Here is an 18,765-nt window from a genome sequence, read left to right as displayed (position 1 = left end):
TAGTGGGTTCTCCATCTTTGGAAATTTTTAAACAGAGGCTAGATAGCCATCTGATGGAGAGGCTGATTCTGTGAAGGTTCAAGGGGATGGCAGTCATTAAAAGAGGTGCAGAAGATATTTGACAAGCTGTATGTCACTTCAACGGCTGTCTATCAAGTACGGCCAGTTCTTGCTTGATAGATTGGAAGACTGGGCAGAGCAGTCAGGGAAGAACAAGCAGGCTTTGAGAAAGAAAAGAACAATTCACTATCACTGATTGAAGACACTCAAAATGCATGACAGCTGGTTTTTGGCAAACAGATTTAGGTCAGATGTTTGGACACTTAATAGAGTAGAACAAAGCTAGCCTTCATTGCTTGTTGGGGCTACTGTACTTCTAGATGGGACTTCCGTCCAAGAAAAGACTGGGTAGGCACAGGGATTTCCTTTTCTTTAGTGTCCGTGTAACTCAGGGAATTGGCAATCCTTGTCAGTTTTCTGCGCTGAGAAATTGGTTCTTTGGAACTGGATTCTCCTTTTCGTCAGCCTCCACCTCAAGTTCGTACTTATGGAGCCTTCCTGGCTGTTTTTCTTCTGATAAGGCTCTTGCTCGGCTTCCTCATTATCCTGAAGACACTGACACACAAACTGTAGCTGGTCCGTGATTTCCCCTGGTGAGGAGATCCTGTTGGTTGAAGATGCTGGAATAAGGTCGCCAAAGCACTGTCACCTCTTTTTTCAACTGCCATTCTCTCAGGTGCCTCTTTATCCAGTCCCCATCTCCTCAGGTCCCCCTACCAGCACACAAGCTTCTTCCCTCTACCAACTTCTCCTCTGTTGTATCTGCCAGCAAGTCAACATCCTGACTTTAGGGCTGTAGTTGGCCTTTTATGCTCTCCCATCAGTCCCCTGAAACAATTAACATTCACTATATCTCAGGACCTTACCTTATTGCTTCTGCCTAGGTTCAGGGGTCACACTGAGACTTTAAATAGGTGCAAGAGGCAGAAACTGCTTTTGGGATTTCTTTATCATCTGTCATTTCCAACTTTCATTTGTTCTCTTTCCTGCTTCTGGTTCCACCCTGTTAGAATCCTTCTGTCACTCTAAATCAGGGGTAGTCAAACTGCGGCCCTCCAGATGTCCATGGACTACAATTCCCAGAAGCCCCTGCCAGCGAATGCTGGCAGGGGCTTCTGGGAATTGTAGTCCATGGACATCTGGAGGGCCGCAGTTTGACTACCCCTGCTCTAAATAGACCAGTACATATCTAAACTGGTCCAGGACATATCTAAACTGGGTATTGTGAGACCGTAGCAAATAGATTCAGTAGAGTATTATATATATATCTTTATTAGACTGTAGCTTGACCAAAGTCTCTGAGGCCCAAAGGCCTGAAGCAGGCATTAGTTTTAAGCGAGAGAGCCATGACACAGTTCTGCGGGGCTTGTAAGATGGAGCTCTTCCACCAAGACTTTGGATGGGGCCAATGACTGTAAAACATCCATGAGCCCTCCTGACAAAAAGACACCCCCCCCTCTCAATCGAGACACCCACCCTGGGAAGACCCACTGGCAGGGACCAGTTTTCTGGATGGAAAGACAATCAATGCTGTTAATCAGATGCTGCTAAATTGTTAATAGGTTTTTAATTGTTGGACTGCATTAATGTTTTATTGTGGCTTTAATTGTTGTTATTTTTAATCTATGTCTGTATACTGTCCTGAGTGTATCTCAGGAGGGCTGTATAGAAATTTAATTATTAATAATAATAATAATCCCTCATGCAAGATAAGGGGAACAATAGGAAACTATTACAGCTTCCAAGAACCCCCCTGTCGTCTCCAAGGTTGTAAACGTTGCAAATCTAAAAATGTGCATATGTGCAGGAGTACCATTGGGAGGGCCATGCTCAGGAGATTGCTGAGACAACAAACTGTGGTGTTCCACAACAATACATTCTTGCCAGAGAGGAAACCCAGCCCATCAGGATGGGGTCAGGACAATTGCCCTGAGAACCTGGCCAGTTAAAAAGTGCCAAAGGTATTTGATGATGATCTGGACCAATGGAAATGTGTGAACTGTAAATTGACAGGTTTGGAAAGTTACAACAGTTCTGTCCCAGCAATGAGATCTGTATTACAACCCTTTTCTTCCTATTTTGCGCAAAATGGGACTCTCATCTGGTTCTTTTGGATTATTGGTTTTATCGATTTTACTGAATCTCCCACTTAGAACTTGGTCTTTCAGTTTTATTTCTTCGATAACTCCATTTCTCCCATTGTCCTGAGTATACTTCAAAGTAAACTGAAGAAGTGGCACAAGGTAGGAGTTAAGGACAGACAGGTTGAAGAAAGGAAGAGAAATAGGAAGAAAGTAATGTGAAAGATAGATGGCCCACTCAGGGCATGCATTGCAGCTAGAAACCAGCCAGATTGCTCCAAAGAGCTATTCATGGATGAGACAATGAAATTTCGTGCCTATGTGATTCAAGCCCCATGGAAGGAAACAAAACACTTCTATTTTTACCCCAACATCCTTGACAAGGACCAATTTTATTTTCTACACCTCCAACATGTTCTAAAATCTTAATGTTTTACTATGTCTAATTTTTATATCCTGGTCTGTGACCATACAAATAAATCAATGAATTAATAAACTAGGTCCGTCCCTGGAACTGATGAAAACCAGTGAGATCTTTAAAAATTATGTGATTTTAGATGCTCTGCTATTTTGTCAACCTTTTGCATCTTCGGTTACTAATCAGTTCTTTGTTCTCCTTCTTAGGTTCCAAACAGCAAGGTGGTTTTGTACCTGCTGAAGGAAGACCCTAGAACTACTTTGTCATGATCCAAAACTAGAAATGTTTCTATTTAGCTGACAGAAGGGTTTGGACACATTCCCTCCCGTGTGGCTTTCAGGTTAACTAGTAGAACCAAAGACTATATTGTGGTGGGCTGTGATTCGCAGCACATTATTATCTTGGAGTACCAACCTTCTAAAAATGTGTTTGAGAAGATTTACCAGGAAAACATTGCCAAGAGTGGCTATTAGCAGCTACACTACACAAGCTGGATTTGTTGTCAATAATCCAACATGATGCAGAACTTTGAAACCTGCTGTAACTCAGAATACTTTCTTGGTTCCCCTGTGGTTCTTGATTCTCTTGTGGTTGTCTGTCTATGACTGTATAAACTGAGTCAGAACTACTTATTTTAAGCTAACAATGTAGAAGCAGTTTTTGAGGGTGACGAAAGGTACTTGAAATCCATCCACTTGGCATAACCAGTTTTCTTTGGCTTGAAACGGTGATTAAGAATTAATGTATCTGAAATGAACTATATGATGAAGACACTTGGATACATTTCTGATGAGGTTCTGATTGCAAGTAAATATTTTGTGTACATCTGCAAATTTTCGTTAGGTGTCCACAGTTCTTACAGTTCAAGGGAAGGAGGAAATGGGATTTATTTATGTACTGTATTTATATACCGCCACTCCCAGCAATGCTGGCTTATGATGGTTTACATATAATAGATAAAATCATCATAACATTCTAAAACAAGATTAAACATTCTAACCAATAAAAACACTAACCCCCCAGTTAATCAATAACATAGTTCCAGCCTATAACAATTGCAGTATAATAATACTACCCCATAATGTTTCACTGAGCCCGGTTTCTGTAAAACGCAGCCTACCAACGCTGCTGATGTAAAAAAGGAGGGGGATATAGTATTAAGAGGGGACAGACAGACTTAATACTATACCCCCCTCCTTTTTTACATCAGCAGCGTTGGTAGGCTGCGTTTTACAGAAACCGGGCTCAGTGAAACATTATGGGGTTCTGACCCCAGGGGGAGTTCTGACCCCAGGGGGAGGGGAGCAGCCCGATCTTATCACCCCAGTCCTTCCACCCAGCCTCAACCAAAGGTCTGGTGGAAAAGCTCCATTTTGCAGGCCCTTCAGAGAGCTAATGTCACCAGATAGGGGTCAGGACCAAAAAGGCCCTGTCCATGGTAGAGGCCAGCCGTACTTCCTGGGGCCTTGGGACCATCAGCAGATTCATAGTCGCCAAACTAAGTACCTGGCAGGGGGCATAAGGAGATAAGCAGTCCCACAGGTAGGTAGGACCGAAGCTGCATATAGCCTTAAAAGTCAAAACCAATACCTTGAGTTTGATCTGGAAGAAGACTGGCAACCAATGCAGCTGTCTCAGCAACGGCTGGACATGGGCCCTCCAATATGACCTAGTGAGGATAAAGGGATAAAGTATTTATGTGTATGTATGTGGGGTTATCATGAATTTTGATGTCATGATAGTGGTCTGTACCAACTCTCTTTTCAGTTCAGATTTGTAATTAGCCCTCTATCATAATGGAAGAGAAATGAGATTCAGGAAGTCCCCATTTGCTATATATGGGTATCTCTGTGGCCAACATAACATTACCTTTTCTTTACACAGGGTAATATTTAAAGGCGACTGCATGTCTGGCTCTCATTCTGCTTAAACTTAGAGAAGTATTAGTTCTTCACCATTCTGTGGGGGATTGCAGGTCAAGTGGGGTCTGCACTTTCTCCCTCTTCTAGTATGCAAATACATATTTGCTTAACTACTTTGGAACTGAGATGTGGACATACATATTAAAAAACATTAGTCTTTTTCCTCGTCTGTAGGTGCCACTAAGAAACTGAAGCTAGTGTGCATTTTGAGCAGAGATGTTGCAGCCCAACTGACCATTTCCCCCTCTTTAGAGTCCTGCAAATCCAACATCTTGATTTATCATGTAGTCAGGTGATGTGAGGGTGTGAAAATCCTGTTTGCTTGTCTGGATATGGATACTGAGAAGGAGGACTCTCTAATGGGAGTACTCTAGTCACCTGCTCTTCTGCTTCTGTCCCCTTCTTATGAACAACTGGTACTTAAAAGCACTTTGGTTTGACTTTGCATATTTATTATCCAAGACTTTCATTCCCCATTATGCCAAGCAGGCCTTTTTCCTGTAGCGATTATCATAACACCTCCTTACTGCAGCAAAAAACGATAGCTGTAAGCTATCCATCTTAGTTGACAGGGTTTAAGACGTTTGAGCTTTTAATGTTAAAATGACCTTTTTCATGAGTGAAGATACAGTAATAATAGCTTGGGGGTGACTTGGTAAAAAGAGACAACTCAGTGGTGGTGACGGTTGAAATGATGCTAAAGAGACCACGTTTCAGATCTCTGCCACGAAGCTGATGGGTTGCTCTAAATCTGCTTAACTCACCCCACGTAGCTGTTGTGAGGATAAAATGGGACAGTAGAAAACTGTCCACATTCGTGAGCTTTCTGAAGGTAGGGCAGGATAAAAATGAGAGTGTCCGACACATACACACCTTCTGTGTTGCTTTGGTATCGAGATGTTTCCCTCTCTGGAGATGCTTATCCAAATACTACTCGTAATTTATTTAGGAGTCTCTAACCCAAAGATTCCCAACCAGGGGCCTGCAGGAGCTGAAGTTCACAAAGGCTGTCATGTTAATGTTAAGGTTCAGGTACAGCCGTGTTGGCCTAAAGCAATCGAACAACATTTGAATCCTCAGGGCTTGAACATTGTTCTCAGTGTTAAGGTAGGTTCCTTTTGAAATCAGCATTTGAAGCTGACTTGCTAATGCCAAGTAAGCAAGGTCTGCATGAGTGTAAACCGTAGTAAAGTAACGGAGTCCTGTGGTCACTTAAGCACGTAACACTTACGCATTCTAGCTTTCATGAGTCTGAGCCTGTTCCTCAGAAGCCCTGATGCCAAGTGCTGGTGCGCAGCACCCCTGTGCATCTGAACAAGTCACAAATGTCTCAAGAAAGCTTTCACTGGGAGGAAGAATTCAAGCGGGTAGCTGTGTTGGTCTAAAGCAGCAGGAGGCACCAAAGGCACCTTCAAGACCAACAAAGATTTATTCCAGGCGTGAGCTTTCAAGTGCACACACTCTTCCTCAGTCAACACACAATGGACCAGGCAACAGGAATCCCACAACTGGGAAAGTACCCGCCATTTAATTACTAACCTTGATTTTGTGAAGGACAACTGAGCCCAAAGGACTGAGTAGCCTTTTTAGCGAAGGATTCTCACATTGCAACCTTTGGATGTCATGACAGGGTTGACTAATTGGCTGCTCATTTACTTTCTCCTTATGACTGCGCTTTCATGAACCCTGTTCCATTGTGTGTTGTCATGGGAAGAGTGCCTGCAAGAGAAAGCTCACGCTTTGAATGAACCTTTGTTGGTCTTAAAGGGGACACCGGACTCCTATTTTGCTGCACCGGAAGGAATGGTTCAAGTGGGTAGCCATGTCGGGCTGAAGCAGCACCCCACCACCTTTGTGGCCAGTGGCACCTTTAAGACCAACAAAGGCCTGAGCTTTCGAGTGCAGGCACGCTTCCTCAGACAATGGCACAGGGAGCATAAGAGTGCAGGCAGAAGGGGAAAGCGCAGTAGCAGCCGCTTAGTAAACAGGAGGGAATGCTCAGTCCTCAAGGCAAAGCCGGATTCCTGCTTTCCGCTGCAGCATCTTCCCGCCTGCGGGATCTCCTCCCTCTGCCCCGTTTCCCTGGCAGAGCCGCTCAGAGTCCCCCCAGCGCACCAGGCCGCCCGCGCGCCCGTCCATCAGAGGCACCGGGGACCCGGATGCGGCAGCGGTTGCCTAGCGACCGTGGAGCTGGGGCGGCGAGGAGGAAGAGGGACGGTCCCGCCGCCCCCGGGCGCTGCCTCTGCGCGGCGCCCGCGTGCCCGGCAGCGGCGAGGGGGCGTGGCCCTTTGGCGCCGTCCGGGCACGGGGGCGGGCCGCGCGTGCGCGGCAGGCGGGGTCTCAGGCAAGCGAGGCCGGGCCGGGCCGGGCTGAGGAGTCGCATCCAAGATGGCGCCGTGCGGACGTGTCTGGGCCGGGAGCCGCGGGCCGGGCCGCTTCCTCCTGCTGCTGCTCCTGGCGCTCGGGCCGGCCCGGGCGGAGCAGGGCGCGGGCGCCGGGGCCGGCGGCGGCTTCCCGGGGGCGGCCCTGCAGGCGCAGCAGGCGGCGGGGCTCGGGGCCCAGCAGCCGCCTCCTCAGCCGGTGCTGTTGGGGGCCGCCGCGGGCGGAGGAGGGGTCGGGCGGGCGCCGCGGGCGGGCGCCTCCTCCTCGGGCGGCGGTTGGAAGCTGGCCGACGAGGCCGCCTGCCGCGAGGACGTGACCCGCGTCTGCCCCAAGCACAGCTGGGCCAACAACCTGGCCGTCCTCGAGTGCCTGCAGGACGTGCGGGAGGTGAGCAAGGCGAAGGGCCGCTCCGAGGAGCAACTTTGGGGACGGGCGGGGCGGTGGGGGGGGGGGGATGGGACGGCCCGGGCGGAGGTGGCGGGGCTGAGGCAGCCTCCCCCCAGTCCGGCTCCGGGCTCTGCTGCAGAAGGCCGCGGGGAGGGATCCAAGTGGGTCGATCGGAAGCAGCAGAGCAGCGAAGTTTTTACTCAGGGGATTGGAGGGGAGGGATTGGGGGGCTTCTGTGGCGCCGAGGGTAGAGTCTGTCCTCCCATGGGTGCATTGTCTTCGGGGAGCGCTCTTGGAACAAGGCTGAACTTCATGCAGAGTTGCCTGGGAGCGCAGAGCTCGCTTGCAGCGAAGTTTGGCCGCTTGGAAGGCATGCTCGGTAGAGTTAGGTGGAAGTAAACCGCGGGGTGCAGGGGCTTTGAGTGGCTTTGTCCCCCGAATGTCCCTAACTGGCTGCGATGAGGGAAGCAGGTTGTTGGGCCAGATTGGTCCAGCGCAGGTTCTTCGTCTGGGTTCATCACTTGCCCACTTTGAGAGGGCAGCCTCCTGTCCTGTAGGTTTTGGCTAGTAGGAGCAATGTTGGGAGGGGAGAACAATATTTTTCAAGAAACTCACAGGGTTGCCTGATACGTTGGGGCCGCTTCAGGGTTTCACCTGGAAATGATGGCAGCACATAACACAAAAACTTCTGTACCTTACCCTACCTCCTGCGCTTCAAAGATGTCAGGGAACGGTTTGGATATGCATTTCAAGATCTGTTTGGTGTAGACTTCAACGGAAGTTATCCCCTTCTCAAAGACAAATGAAATCAACCCCTTTCTCATGAGGAAATTGGATTTGTACTTCCTTCAGACCAGGGGTGGCCAAACTGTGGCTCTCCAGATGTCTGGCAGGGGCTCATGGGAACTGTAGTCCATGGACGCCTGGAAAGCCATAATTTGGCCACCCCTGCTCTAGACAGTTTGACCTTTCAGTTGGAGGGAGGAAAGGGAAAGTGCCCTGTTGTGGCCAAAGCTGAACTTCCCTGCTTTGACTAGCTAATTCTGGACTGTCCTTGTTGACAACAGTGTTGCCAGTCTTTCACTTTTAACACATGCACAATCCCCTTGCTGTTCCACAGAACGGGGCCTGCTGTGAAATGAAACAAAACAAAAAGTCCAACATAACACTAACATTTATTTCGGCATGAGTTTTTGTGAGTCAGAGCTCACTTCTTCAGATGCTGTGAAACAAAACATCTTGCAGTTTGGCAGCATGCTCATAATTGCTGGTTTCAGCAGCTGCTTTTAAAAAAATAGCGCACAATCAAGTGTCCATGAGAAACATGTTCATAGTTTGAAGTAGGGTAGGTAGGGCTTGAGCCTGTAATTCAGACATGGAAATATCCACTTGCCTGGCTGCCTGTGGTGAGGAAGCTTTTCAATGTGCTCAAGGAGAGAAGCTTTTCAGGCTGCTTGTGTCCTGCAAATGACTGCCTAAATGTGTGCACTTGCACACGCATGCAGTCAGGCTACCGAAGCGCATGGACTTGTTTGCAAGACAGCTCTTGGTTAACTTTCAGCTGTAGCCCAAAGAAGTTCCTGCATTGTGACAAATATGCAGGAAAGGTAATTGTTGTCTTACCAAAGGGAACAGCAGAGCTGTCAGGTGGCGCTCTGACAGGTTGATGAATGTATGTTCTAGTATGATGAGTTCACATAATCTGTATGCAGCTTGGTAAGAATTTTATTCCAGTTACATACAAATCTAGGGGTCATAGCAAGTTTATCTCAGCTGCAAGTTTAAACAAAAACAAATGATGTTCTTTGAACTGGAAAAGATGTGTAACTTGAAGGGAGTCTCATCTGGGTGATTCTGTAATGTTATGGGTAGTCTTGCTATTTTCCTGCCCATCCCAGGTAAACCACAGTCCCAATCCCTACCTTTGAGTGAGAGCAAAAGGTGGCCTCCAGAGTGACTCTCTAGGAATTTCCCTTTGTCTTTATTCATGTAATTCCTGGAGACTATGGGGAAATTCCTAGAGCGTCACCTGGAAATTACACAACTTCCTCTCCAGATGCTACTCTCAAAATCTTCCTGCATTTGCTGAGGCAGTGTTGGCAACTGTAGTTGTAGGATACAGCTTTTGTATGCTTTAATTCTCTCAGAAGCAAGCTGGGACAGCCTGTGAACCTGGAACAGAAAGAACAAGCCTCAGTAGATTACATTAAAAACTGTTTTGTACAGGATGGTTGAGTGTTTGTCTCTGCCCCATACTGTTGGTGCTTGCTCAGGTACCCTGGGCCATCATCATCTAAAGAGATGTTGTACAGGAGCTAGTTATTAGTATTACATATGCCCTTCTTGGGTGAGGGTGCTAGTTGAACTCGGCCACAATAGATGAGAAGAGGTAAGGATACTTATATTTATGTATGCTTCATGGCTGGTGAGATGCTATTTGTCAGGAGCTGTTGACTGGGAAGTGGTGAGTTACACTTACTCAGGTTCTCATCATCCCTGTAGAAGACTTTCAGTGAAAGCAGGACCTTTTCTAGAATGCAAGAGATCATGAGTCTGCAAGCAGAATGCTTATCACCAGTCACCGATTTAGAGGCTTAGATGGGAATCTTAATTTAGACAGTTGAAAGGTAGATTGGGTTGCATCTTGGAGGTGAGGCAGAGTGCCTGTTATCCAATTTTAATGGACATCCTGACTTCTAGCGATTATGTCTCATAGAGACTTGCCTGTCTTACTGATTGATACTCTGTTATTTCATCTCTCTTCTTTTGTCTGCTTGTACTTAACAGTGTTCGGGAACCTAGTGAGTCAGAGAAGGACTTTGGCGTAGACTCAGAATCCTACTCTGCTATGAAGCTTCCTGGGCCACTCTTTTGGCCTACCTAGCCTTCCTCGCAGGGTTTTATATAGCGACATCTTTATCTCCAACCTTTCTCCCCAGTGGGGACCCAAAGGAACCTAATGTCATTCTTCCCCATTTTTATCCCAAACACTGCTGTGCTGGAACTAGGCTGAGAAAGGTCCAGTGTTACTGTGTGAATTTCCATGGCAAAAATGGGGATTTGACTCTGTCTCCCAAATCTTAGTGCAACAAATGCACCATGCTGCTACAAAGATAAAATGAATGAGGTGAGGTTCAAATGAGGGCAAACAGGTCAAACCCTCCGCCAAAGAATTAATGGACATAAATCTGTCATTAAAAGCCACAAGACTGAAAAACCTGTAGGGGAACACTTTAACCTTCCAGGACATTCTATAAGGGACCTTATTACAAAAAAACTTCAAGAACAGGCTAGAAAGAGAGATTCCAGAAATGGAAGTTATTACAACACTCAATACTTTGACATACCCTGGACTCAACAAGTTTTTATCTTACTGTGCATGCTAACCTTATGTAACTTGTGTATCCACATTCCTCACAATTTATTTTAATTGGGATTATGTGACTTTTAGTAATATGTAATGTAATTTTGAATTCTACTTTCTGGTCCCAGGACAAGATATCTGTCAGCTTAGCTTTTACTTGTAAGAAAGTTTCACACTGGTATGGAGACAGATGGGGCCGGCAGTAAATAGTAGGGTGTGAGCCGTGGATCACTGGCTTTGACAGTTTTATTTCTGATATGTCTTTGTGAACTACAAATGGGTTTGAGGGGTTTGATTGGCTGGTTTGGCAGGGAGTTATCATGTGGCTGTGTTTGGATGCTGTGACACAGTTTAATAATGTAACAGAATTAACTTTTGCTTATATATTCCTACTGTTATGATGGTCAGTTCTTAGTCTGATGAAGAGTGCTTGCACTCGAAAGCTCACGCCTTGAATAAATCTTTGTTGGTCTTAAAAGTGCTATTGGACTCTGATTTTATTACGAATGAGGTGAGAAACTTTTGTACTGACTTGAGCTATGTGGGGGATGCCAAAAGGGGGAAATCATGGATGGGGGAAATAGAGAGAATCTGCCCATTTATTTTGGGAAGGTAGTGTTGAATAGCATGTTAGTGCTGGCTATGAGATTTTTTTGAAATATTTATTGAAGAAAATGGGGGACATGAATACATAACCGAAATACCTTATTTGCAGTGGGGTGTTTTACTTACTTTAAATTAACAGCTCTTTCATTTGAACCTGTGTGCTGTGTGGCTTTTACTACCTTGACCAAATGAGATATTAATCTTTTAGTTTGTGAATTACCCCGCCTGAGACCTTGGAGAGCCACTGCCAGTGTGTGTAGACAATACTGGCTTTAATGTCTCAAAAGTCTTATTCAGTATAAGGCAACTTCATGTGCTGTTTGAGAGAGCAAGGGAGTGAAGCAAAGTAACTAATCAAGGAAGTGCAATTCATAGGCTCAGCAAACTATCTCTTTTTGATTGAATATCAGGCACAGTGTGCACAAAGATTGAAGAGAAGGCAGCAGGGTGCTTGAGTCCAGGGGCAATTTCTGCTCCGGCATTAGGACAGCCTGTGCCCTATGTTCTAGCCACAGAGTTCCTTGTGTGTTGATCTGCCGCGTAGTTGTGGTCCCAGCAACCAAACTTGGTTTAGTGAAGCCAGTCAGAATTTACTTTCATTGTGGATGTGGATGAAGGCCATGAAAGATGTTGCACATCGCTGCTGTAGCCTTAACTTTCACTTAACGTATAACTAGAGATAACACGTGAAGTGTTTTGTGAACTGTGCAAGCCCTGGGATGTGTTCTTATCTATTTGAGAGTTGCCATTATTTAACTATAGGGTACTTGAGTGGTTGAGGAATGAATAGAGATTTAGTGCAGTCTGCAAGCTAAGGGGTGTTTAAACTGTCCCAAAATGTCTGTGATCAAGTACTCTACAATTGAGGAGGGAAGCAAGAAGAAAATGTGCGTTAAAGGGAGCATTCCGTCTGTGGATTGGAATTTAATGGTAGTTTTAGAAGATAAATGGGATGGTACTTGGCACAGAAATTATGAATAGATTTTTGCGCATTCCTGTGCGGTGCATTTTGCCATGTCAGTTTAACTCATACTGGTTGTACCTGACCTTGGTTTAACTTGAAATTAATTAAAGGTACTTGGTGTCGTTCTAAAAGCTGGCTGGTAGTTCCAGCAAGCTAATTAAAATGTTCTAAAATCTCCCTGCTCTTTCTGGATACCTCCCCCTCCCACATTTCATATCCTTAGTTTTCTATCTGTCCTCTGACTCTCATGTGGCTTTCGGAGGTGCTTTAGAAATCTTTTGGCTGAATAAAAGCCATAGGGGAGGGAAATGCCAAACAAGGAGGCTGCTTTCAGGGCTTCTTCAAAGTAGTTCAGTTGCTGATCTAGAGATGCTAAAGGGGGATGGGATAGCAAAAATTGAGAAATTCTTTGTGTGAGTTCTTGAGGTTTTAGATTAGATTAGATTTATTCAAATATGGCTGCAAGCCAGCTACAAAACCCACATTACTTTGATATAGATCAATGAAGAGAAGAGCACTCTTAGGCAATTGAGTTCTATAAACCTTAAATTTAACCCATAGGATGAGGCACTTTTCATTGGAGGATCAAGTATGTCCCAAATCATTGCTTGTGGATGGCGATTAACTGCTACACTGTTTTAAGAGCATTTTATAAGGTTTAGCTGATTAATAAAATATGCAGCTATGATCTGCTAATGGCCTGATAGAAGCTTTTGCACGGTTACCTCAGCATCTCACCTTTTGCAGTATTATTTGTTTATTTATTATATATTTATTATTTACCGTCTTCCCTGAAGTCTCAGGGCGGTTCAGATAAAACAGAAACTATACAGAAAACTCAGTTTAACAATAGTACAGTGATAACAGCAAGCAACATAGTAGAACAATAGAATAATATGGAGGACATTAAATTAATGCATACTGATACCCCAGCGAGTTGGAAGGATCTGCAATGATTGCCATAGGAGGGAGGCTCAGTGGGAGGGCCCATGGGAAGTGGTGGTTCAGGTCGACCTCAACCAAATGCCTGGCAGAGGAGCTCCCTTTTGCAGGCCCTACAAAACTGTTTAAGTTTGGGGATGACTGGTCCTTCTTACAGAATTGTTGCCATTGGTGAAGTAATGTTCATAATAGACAGTTTTGTAAAGTTATATCAACGTTAAACCAATACCATTCTAATACATTTTAATTTTTTCCTCTGTAGTTTCTTTTATTTCTGCCTGATGAGGAATGAGAGATTTAGAGTATTGCTAAACCCAAATAAGATCCTTCTAATTTTAGCTACAGTTCACAAAAATACGTTTGGTACCTTTCAACTCTCTTTGGAGTTATTTTTATTTTAGTAGTGAAGAATAAGATACTTTTATTTCACAAAACCATCAGATGGTGTGTGCTACATATATCTGTTTAGTATTCTTAACATATTATTTATATCCCATGTGTCTGTTTCCTCTCTAGACTATACCTTTTTAAAATTAGTAAAGCTTTCATCCTAACAGCTTCAAAACTTTGTCTAGCAGGAACTGGGATTATAATTTCATCAGCTAGAAATCCAGCAAGTGGAAATAACAGGTATGTGGAAATTTCAAGTGAGATTGGTGGTACAACAGTAGTGTGAAACCTGGTTCTTCTGGGACATGGGACCCTAATCCTGGATCTTACACTGGGTGGTCCTAGAAACCCTGTGGTTTGCAAGAATCTTTCCAGCAGTGGAGATCTTTGGGAAACATTGTTGCAAGTCTGACACATACTACAGTCAGCTTTGTTGTTTGCATTCCCCATGGATCTGTCAGTCTTTCCCTTTCCATCCCAGGGTTTGAAGAATCTGTTGTTTCAGTGTGGTAGTGTTGAGTTGGGATTGTGTGGGTTCTGGTTTGCAGTTCCAAGTGCAGCTCTTTATTTGCATTGAAATTGAGAGTGGGATAGCTCAGGTAGCTTTACTGATTCTGATTTATGTGAAAGGCAGACGGTGTCTGTCTTGGAGTTTTTTCTTCAAACACCTACTGTATTGATGGTTAAAACATTTTTAGGGTATATGGGATTTTGCTTTGGCAACTCTGTGGCTTTTTACTTTCTTAGATACTACTGCCTTCTACTCTTGAGTGGAACAGTTTCTGCCTTGCCTTCCCTTGCCTTCCCTTGCCTTCCCTTGCCTTCCCTTGCCTTGCCTTGCCTTGCCTTCCCTTCCCTTGCCTTGCCTTGCCTTCCCTTCCCTTCCCTTCCCTTCCCTTCCCTTCCCTTCCCTTCCCTTCCCTTCCCTTCCCTTCCCTTCCCTTCCCTTCCCTTCCCTTCCCTTCCCTTCCCTTCCCTTCCCTTCCCTTCCCTTCCCTTCCCTTCCCTTCCCTTCCCTTCCCTTCCCTTCCCTTCCCTGCTGACTCCTGTAAATAAGAAGTACAGCCATTCAGAAGGGCACATAAAATTTATTGGCACACAAAAAAGAACTTTACCATTCTCCCTGTATGCCACCACTGTGTCACAGAGCAACTTGAGTGGTCGATGCAGCATTATTTCCTTTGTCCAGAAGGAGTTCTTAACTTACCATGGGTGATTGGCTAGCTATTGTGCTGCAGTAGCAAGTGAAAAGCACAATTGGGATACCTAAAATACATCTCATTGTCAGATGCGCACTGAACTAATGGATAGTAAAAGTAGATTTGCTCTGAAATATGCAGTGCAGTTGTTAAGATCTTGCATTGTGCAGGACTTGAGGTTCGCAGCAAGGCTTGACTCTGAAGTGGGTATATTTTATGTCAACCTTTGCATGAAATGAGTTCATGTCAGGTGAAATTTTCATCAGATCTTAGGTTTAGTGAGTATGCAGAAGCCTCTTGAATCCATTTGAATGATAAAAGCTGAGGAATCCTGGTGCTGGTGGGAAGAAAAAATTGTGCAGCTAGCAGCAATAGTGTGAAAATAATAGCACATAAGAGCTTAGCTGCATGAGACTAAAAGACCCTATTTTGAACAGCATCATATAGCCCATAAACAGGGATTGCAAGTAACTTCTTGCTTCTGTTTATCTCCAGCTCCTGATATTCAGAGGTATGCTACCTCCCATTGTGGATGATTGGTTATGTCTATCATAGAGATGTCATTCAGTGGTGAATGTAGGTGGTATCAGTTCTGCCTTCCAATAAAGAAAGGAACCTGCTTTGGATGTATTTGCTAAATGTCTTGGGATATATTGAAGGATGGTAAGGAATCTTATTCACAAGCCTGCTATAATAGTAATGCATTATTTACCTGACTTGTTCAAGGATCGTTTTGGAGATACCCTTGGAAACATTAATTTGCTGACCTTTCTAAATAGCGTTTACACATTCTCACATTGGCACAGAACTGTAACAGTTAAAAATATTAAACTGGAGAGTTGCCATGATAAAAATCCTAAAACAATTTAAATGCAATTTAGCAGCCAAACTCAAATTCCCATGGAGCCTCTAGGCTAAGAAAAATATCCACTGAAGGCCAGCATATTTGTTGTTCTTCAGATAGTAGCAGAAGAGCATGACACGCATCTTGGTGGGGCGAGAGGAGTGGAACTATAGAGCAGGAGTGAATAAGGCCCTGCTTTCTGTGGAGGTAACTGAACTCTGTAACAAGAGGGACATTTATTTTATTTATAGTTTGCTTTTCTCACTGAGACTCAAGGCAGATTACACAGTATAAATCAGTGCACTCAGTTGAATGGGCCATATAATAAGCAACGTAAATAGGGCTGGGATTGCAGAAATTGGAGAAAAGGAGAAATCTGGACAAATCTTAAGTATTAAACCAGAACATGTAAAACAAGTAGTAAATGGTATAAGTAGAAATAAAATGCACTGAGAACAAGCTAATGACTACAGCCACAGATAACGCAGAGTAGTAAAGTCACAGCCCATTCCCTTTCTTGAAACATCTATTGAACGAAGCCCTATCATTCTTATAAAATTGCTGCATTGAACAGTTCTAGCTTACATAGCTTGCAGAATGCTAAGGGAATGGGAGCGTTCTGATCTCTGCAACATCGTATGGTGCAGGGTAGGGGCTGCTACACAGAATGCACACATATGGACAGTTGTTGACTTTTCCCCTCTTGTAGGTTGGTCCCCGGCTCAGCGGAATAAAATTGTTGTACCGGAACATGGGAGGAACATAACATGCAGATATGTAGGGCTTTATAGGTGATGGCTTTGTATCTTTGGTAAATGACGGGCAGCCAATGGAGTGACTGCAGAATAGGTGGAATTGGCATGCTCTGGCTCCCTCCTGAAAATAACTGAGCTGCAGCGTTCTGTACCAACTGGAGTCTATGAGTTGACTTTGAAGCGACACCTATGTGGAGTACATTACAGTAGTCTAGTTTTGATGTTGCTGCAGCATTGATCCAGATGGCTCAATTAGCCAAGTCGAGGTAGGTGGGCTGTCTTGTGGCCTCAGCTAAGTTTGGAAAGGTAATATGTTTTGCTGCTGCATTAGCCTTCTTTTCCAGAAGTAATGTTGGATTCAGTATAGCTTTCTGCTTTTTTTTAATGGTTTGTGTTTAATACTGTGTTTTTTTTAGTTATAAGCTTCCTTGATCAGGATTCTGAAAGATGGTGTAGCAGTATTACAAAAAAACTCCAAAAACAAACATCTCTGTGGTATTTAACTGAGTCAGCAAGGGTTAGCTGAACCTCACTGAAAGTGAAAAGCATGAGGCCCATCAAGACCTCAAGATCCCCAATCAGCATTAACTCAGTCTTGTCACAGTTTTACTTCAGCTTGTTCACACAGCCATTTAACCATAGCAGAATTTTGGTTTGTGAATCAATTGGTGGATTTCATTGTCTATCTTTTGCCCCTCTATTAGTTGAAAGACTTCACTAATGGAACCTTTGGGCATCTTTTCTGTAACAACATGCCTTTAGCAGTGTTTTACAGCAGCTTTAGCTGTAGTGTTTTCATAACCTATTTCCTGCTGTCCCTGCATTTTGACATTTTGACACCTACTTTCTTTTTGTGTTTTGTTAACTGTGGTAATTGTCACACTGCGCTCTTAACCTAACTTCCCGCTGGTGCTATGCAGCCTAATTTGCTTGTTGTAATGCAGTGGTCCATTAACACTCATTTGTAGAAAGGTCTTTCCCAGTGTTTGCCCCTTGAGCTCTTTTAATTGGAGATTGCAGTAAGTGAACCTGGAACCTTCTTGTACAAAGCAGGTGCTCTTCCACTGAGCTACAACTCCTCCCATAAGGGGAAGTCTTTTGAGTTGGTGGGAGTTATTTTCCACTGTGCTTGGTAGTATCCTTACATAAAAAAATATCAACAGCTTTCAAGAATGCTGCAATAGTACACATGATTGGCAAAAGCAAACAAATGTTCTTAAAACACTCATTTATGTAAGTAGAGAAAATTCTCTGAATTGCCTGCATTTTATTTTATAAATATGCATATTGTTAGGGGGGGCTTCTCTTGCACTTCTCGGTTTTTGTGTGTTAAGGCTTAGGCCGTTCTAATAATCAAGTTTATTGTTTGCTTGAACCATCTCATGAGGATGGATGGATGGATGGAGCAGTTAAATTGGAATGGGTAGCATCTCTCGGGAATATTCCGAGTAGTCTATTGGATTCTACTTGCTGGACTGGAAGCTCCATTGACTATTATTTTTCTTTGTGATCTGTGTGCAGTCCTGTGCCTGATTTCTTTGCCTGCACGGAAGCAATGTGGAAAATCCTAGAACAGGCCTAAAATATGATCTTTGCCTTTAGTAGGCAGTCCAGAAATTTAGAAGCAAGGCTGATACTTTCCAGTCTTCAGATTTTTGTATTTCTGTGATATTTTCCAGTACCAGGTGCCAGGAAGTAATTTATAGGTGCTGTTGCAAGTTGGTCCCTTGGATATGTCAAGCCTCTGTTGTTCATGTCCACTCCATAGAGTGCAAATGTTTGACTTTCTGTACGTTTCCTTGTGGCATGAGTGTATCTGTGTTTGAGAGCAGCCCCCCCCCCCCCCCCCCGTTTATGTTGAGGTGGATTTTCACAGCTTTAAAATATTGCATTCAGTGAGAACATTCAACAGGTCGCTTGCTTGACTGCCTACCTTGCTGACTTTTGTAAGATGCCATTCTGAAAAGGCTCAAATGTTAGACTCTTGCTTCCTTCAGCAGTTTGTAGCTGGGCAGACATTATAACTTACCATCTGCATGAAATTCGTGTGAGCAGATGGTGCTGGGAGATACTGCCAGGATGTCGCTAGAGTGGTTTCAGTCATTAAGCAGTTAGTACAGCTGTTTAACTCATTAGTTAGGGCTCATTAATGGGTAGTCTCTACCTGTTTACGGCATGTTTATTGGAATCTTACGTATTTCCAACAGAGCTTGAACAAGGTACATAAAATTATGCGTCTATAGCTGGATGTGATTTGTGAACTGAAACGAAAGATGGATTGATAGATGTATTTTAAGATTTTGCTTTTGGAGGAATGGAAATGGGATAGAGGCTTTTCTTCCCCACAGTTTTGATGCAGCCCTGTAGCTTAAGGTAGATAATCACCTCTGTATTTTTGTAACCACAGTGGAAATTGCTGTGGTGATGAGTCATCCATGCGCTGCTTTAATT

The 18,765-nt window shown here is 44.2% G+C and overlaps 1 protein-coding gene across 1 annotated transcript in view; it reads left to right on the top strand.

The window, feature by feature from the left end:
- Positions 1-6,740: 6,740 nt before the first annotated feature.
- The window catches only part of GLG1 (golgi glycoprotein 1), a 73,197-nt gene continuing 61,172 nt past the window's right edge, over positions 6,741-18,765 (top strand). The window contains exon 1 of the mRNA XM_077310557.1: positions 6,741-7,250. Within this exon, the coding sequence (XP_077166672.1) occupies positions 6,870-7,250 (381 nt within the window). The 5' untranslated portion in view covers positions 6,741-6,869. The remainder of the gene's footprint in view (positions 7,251-18,765) is intronic.

Source organism: Paroedura picta, chromosome 14, assembly GCF_049243985.1.
Source record: "Paroedura picta isolate Pp20150507F chromosome 14, Ppicta_v3.0, whole genome shotgun sequence".
Taxonomy (NCBI): Eukaryota; Metazoa; Chordata; class Lepidosauria; order Squamata; family Gekkonidae; genus Paroedura; species Paroedura picta.
This window is presented reverse-complemented; position numbering and strand designations above follow the sequence as displayed.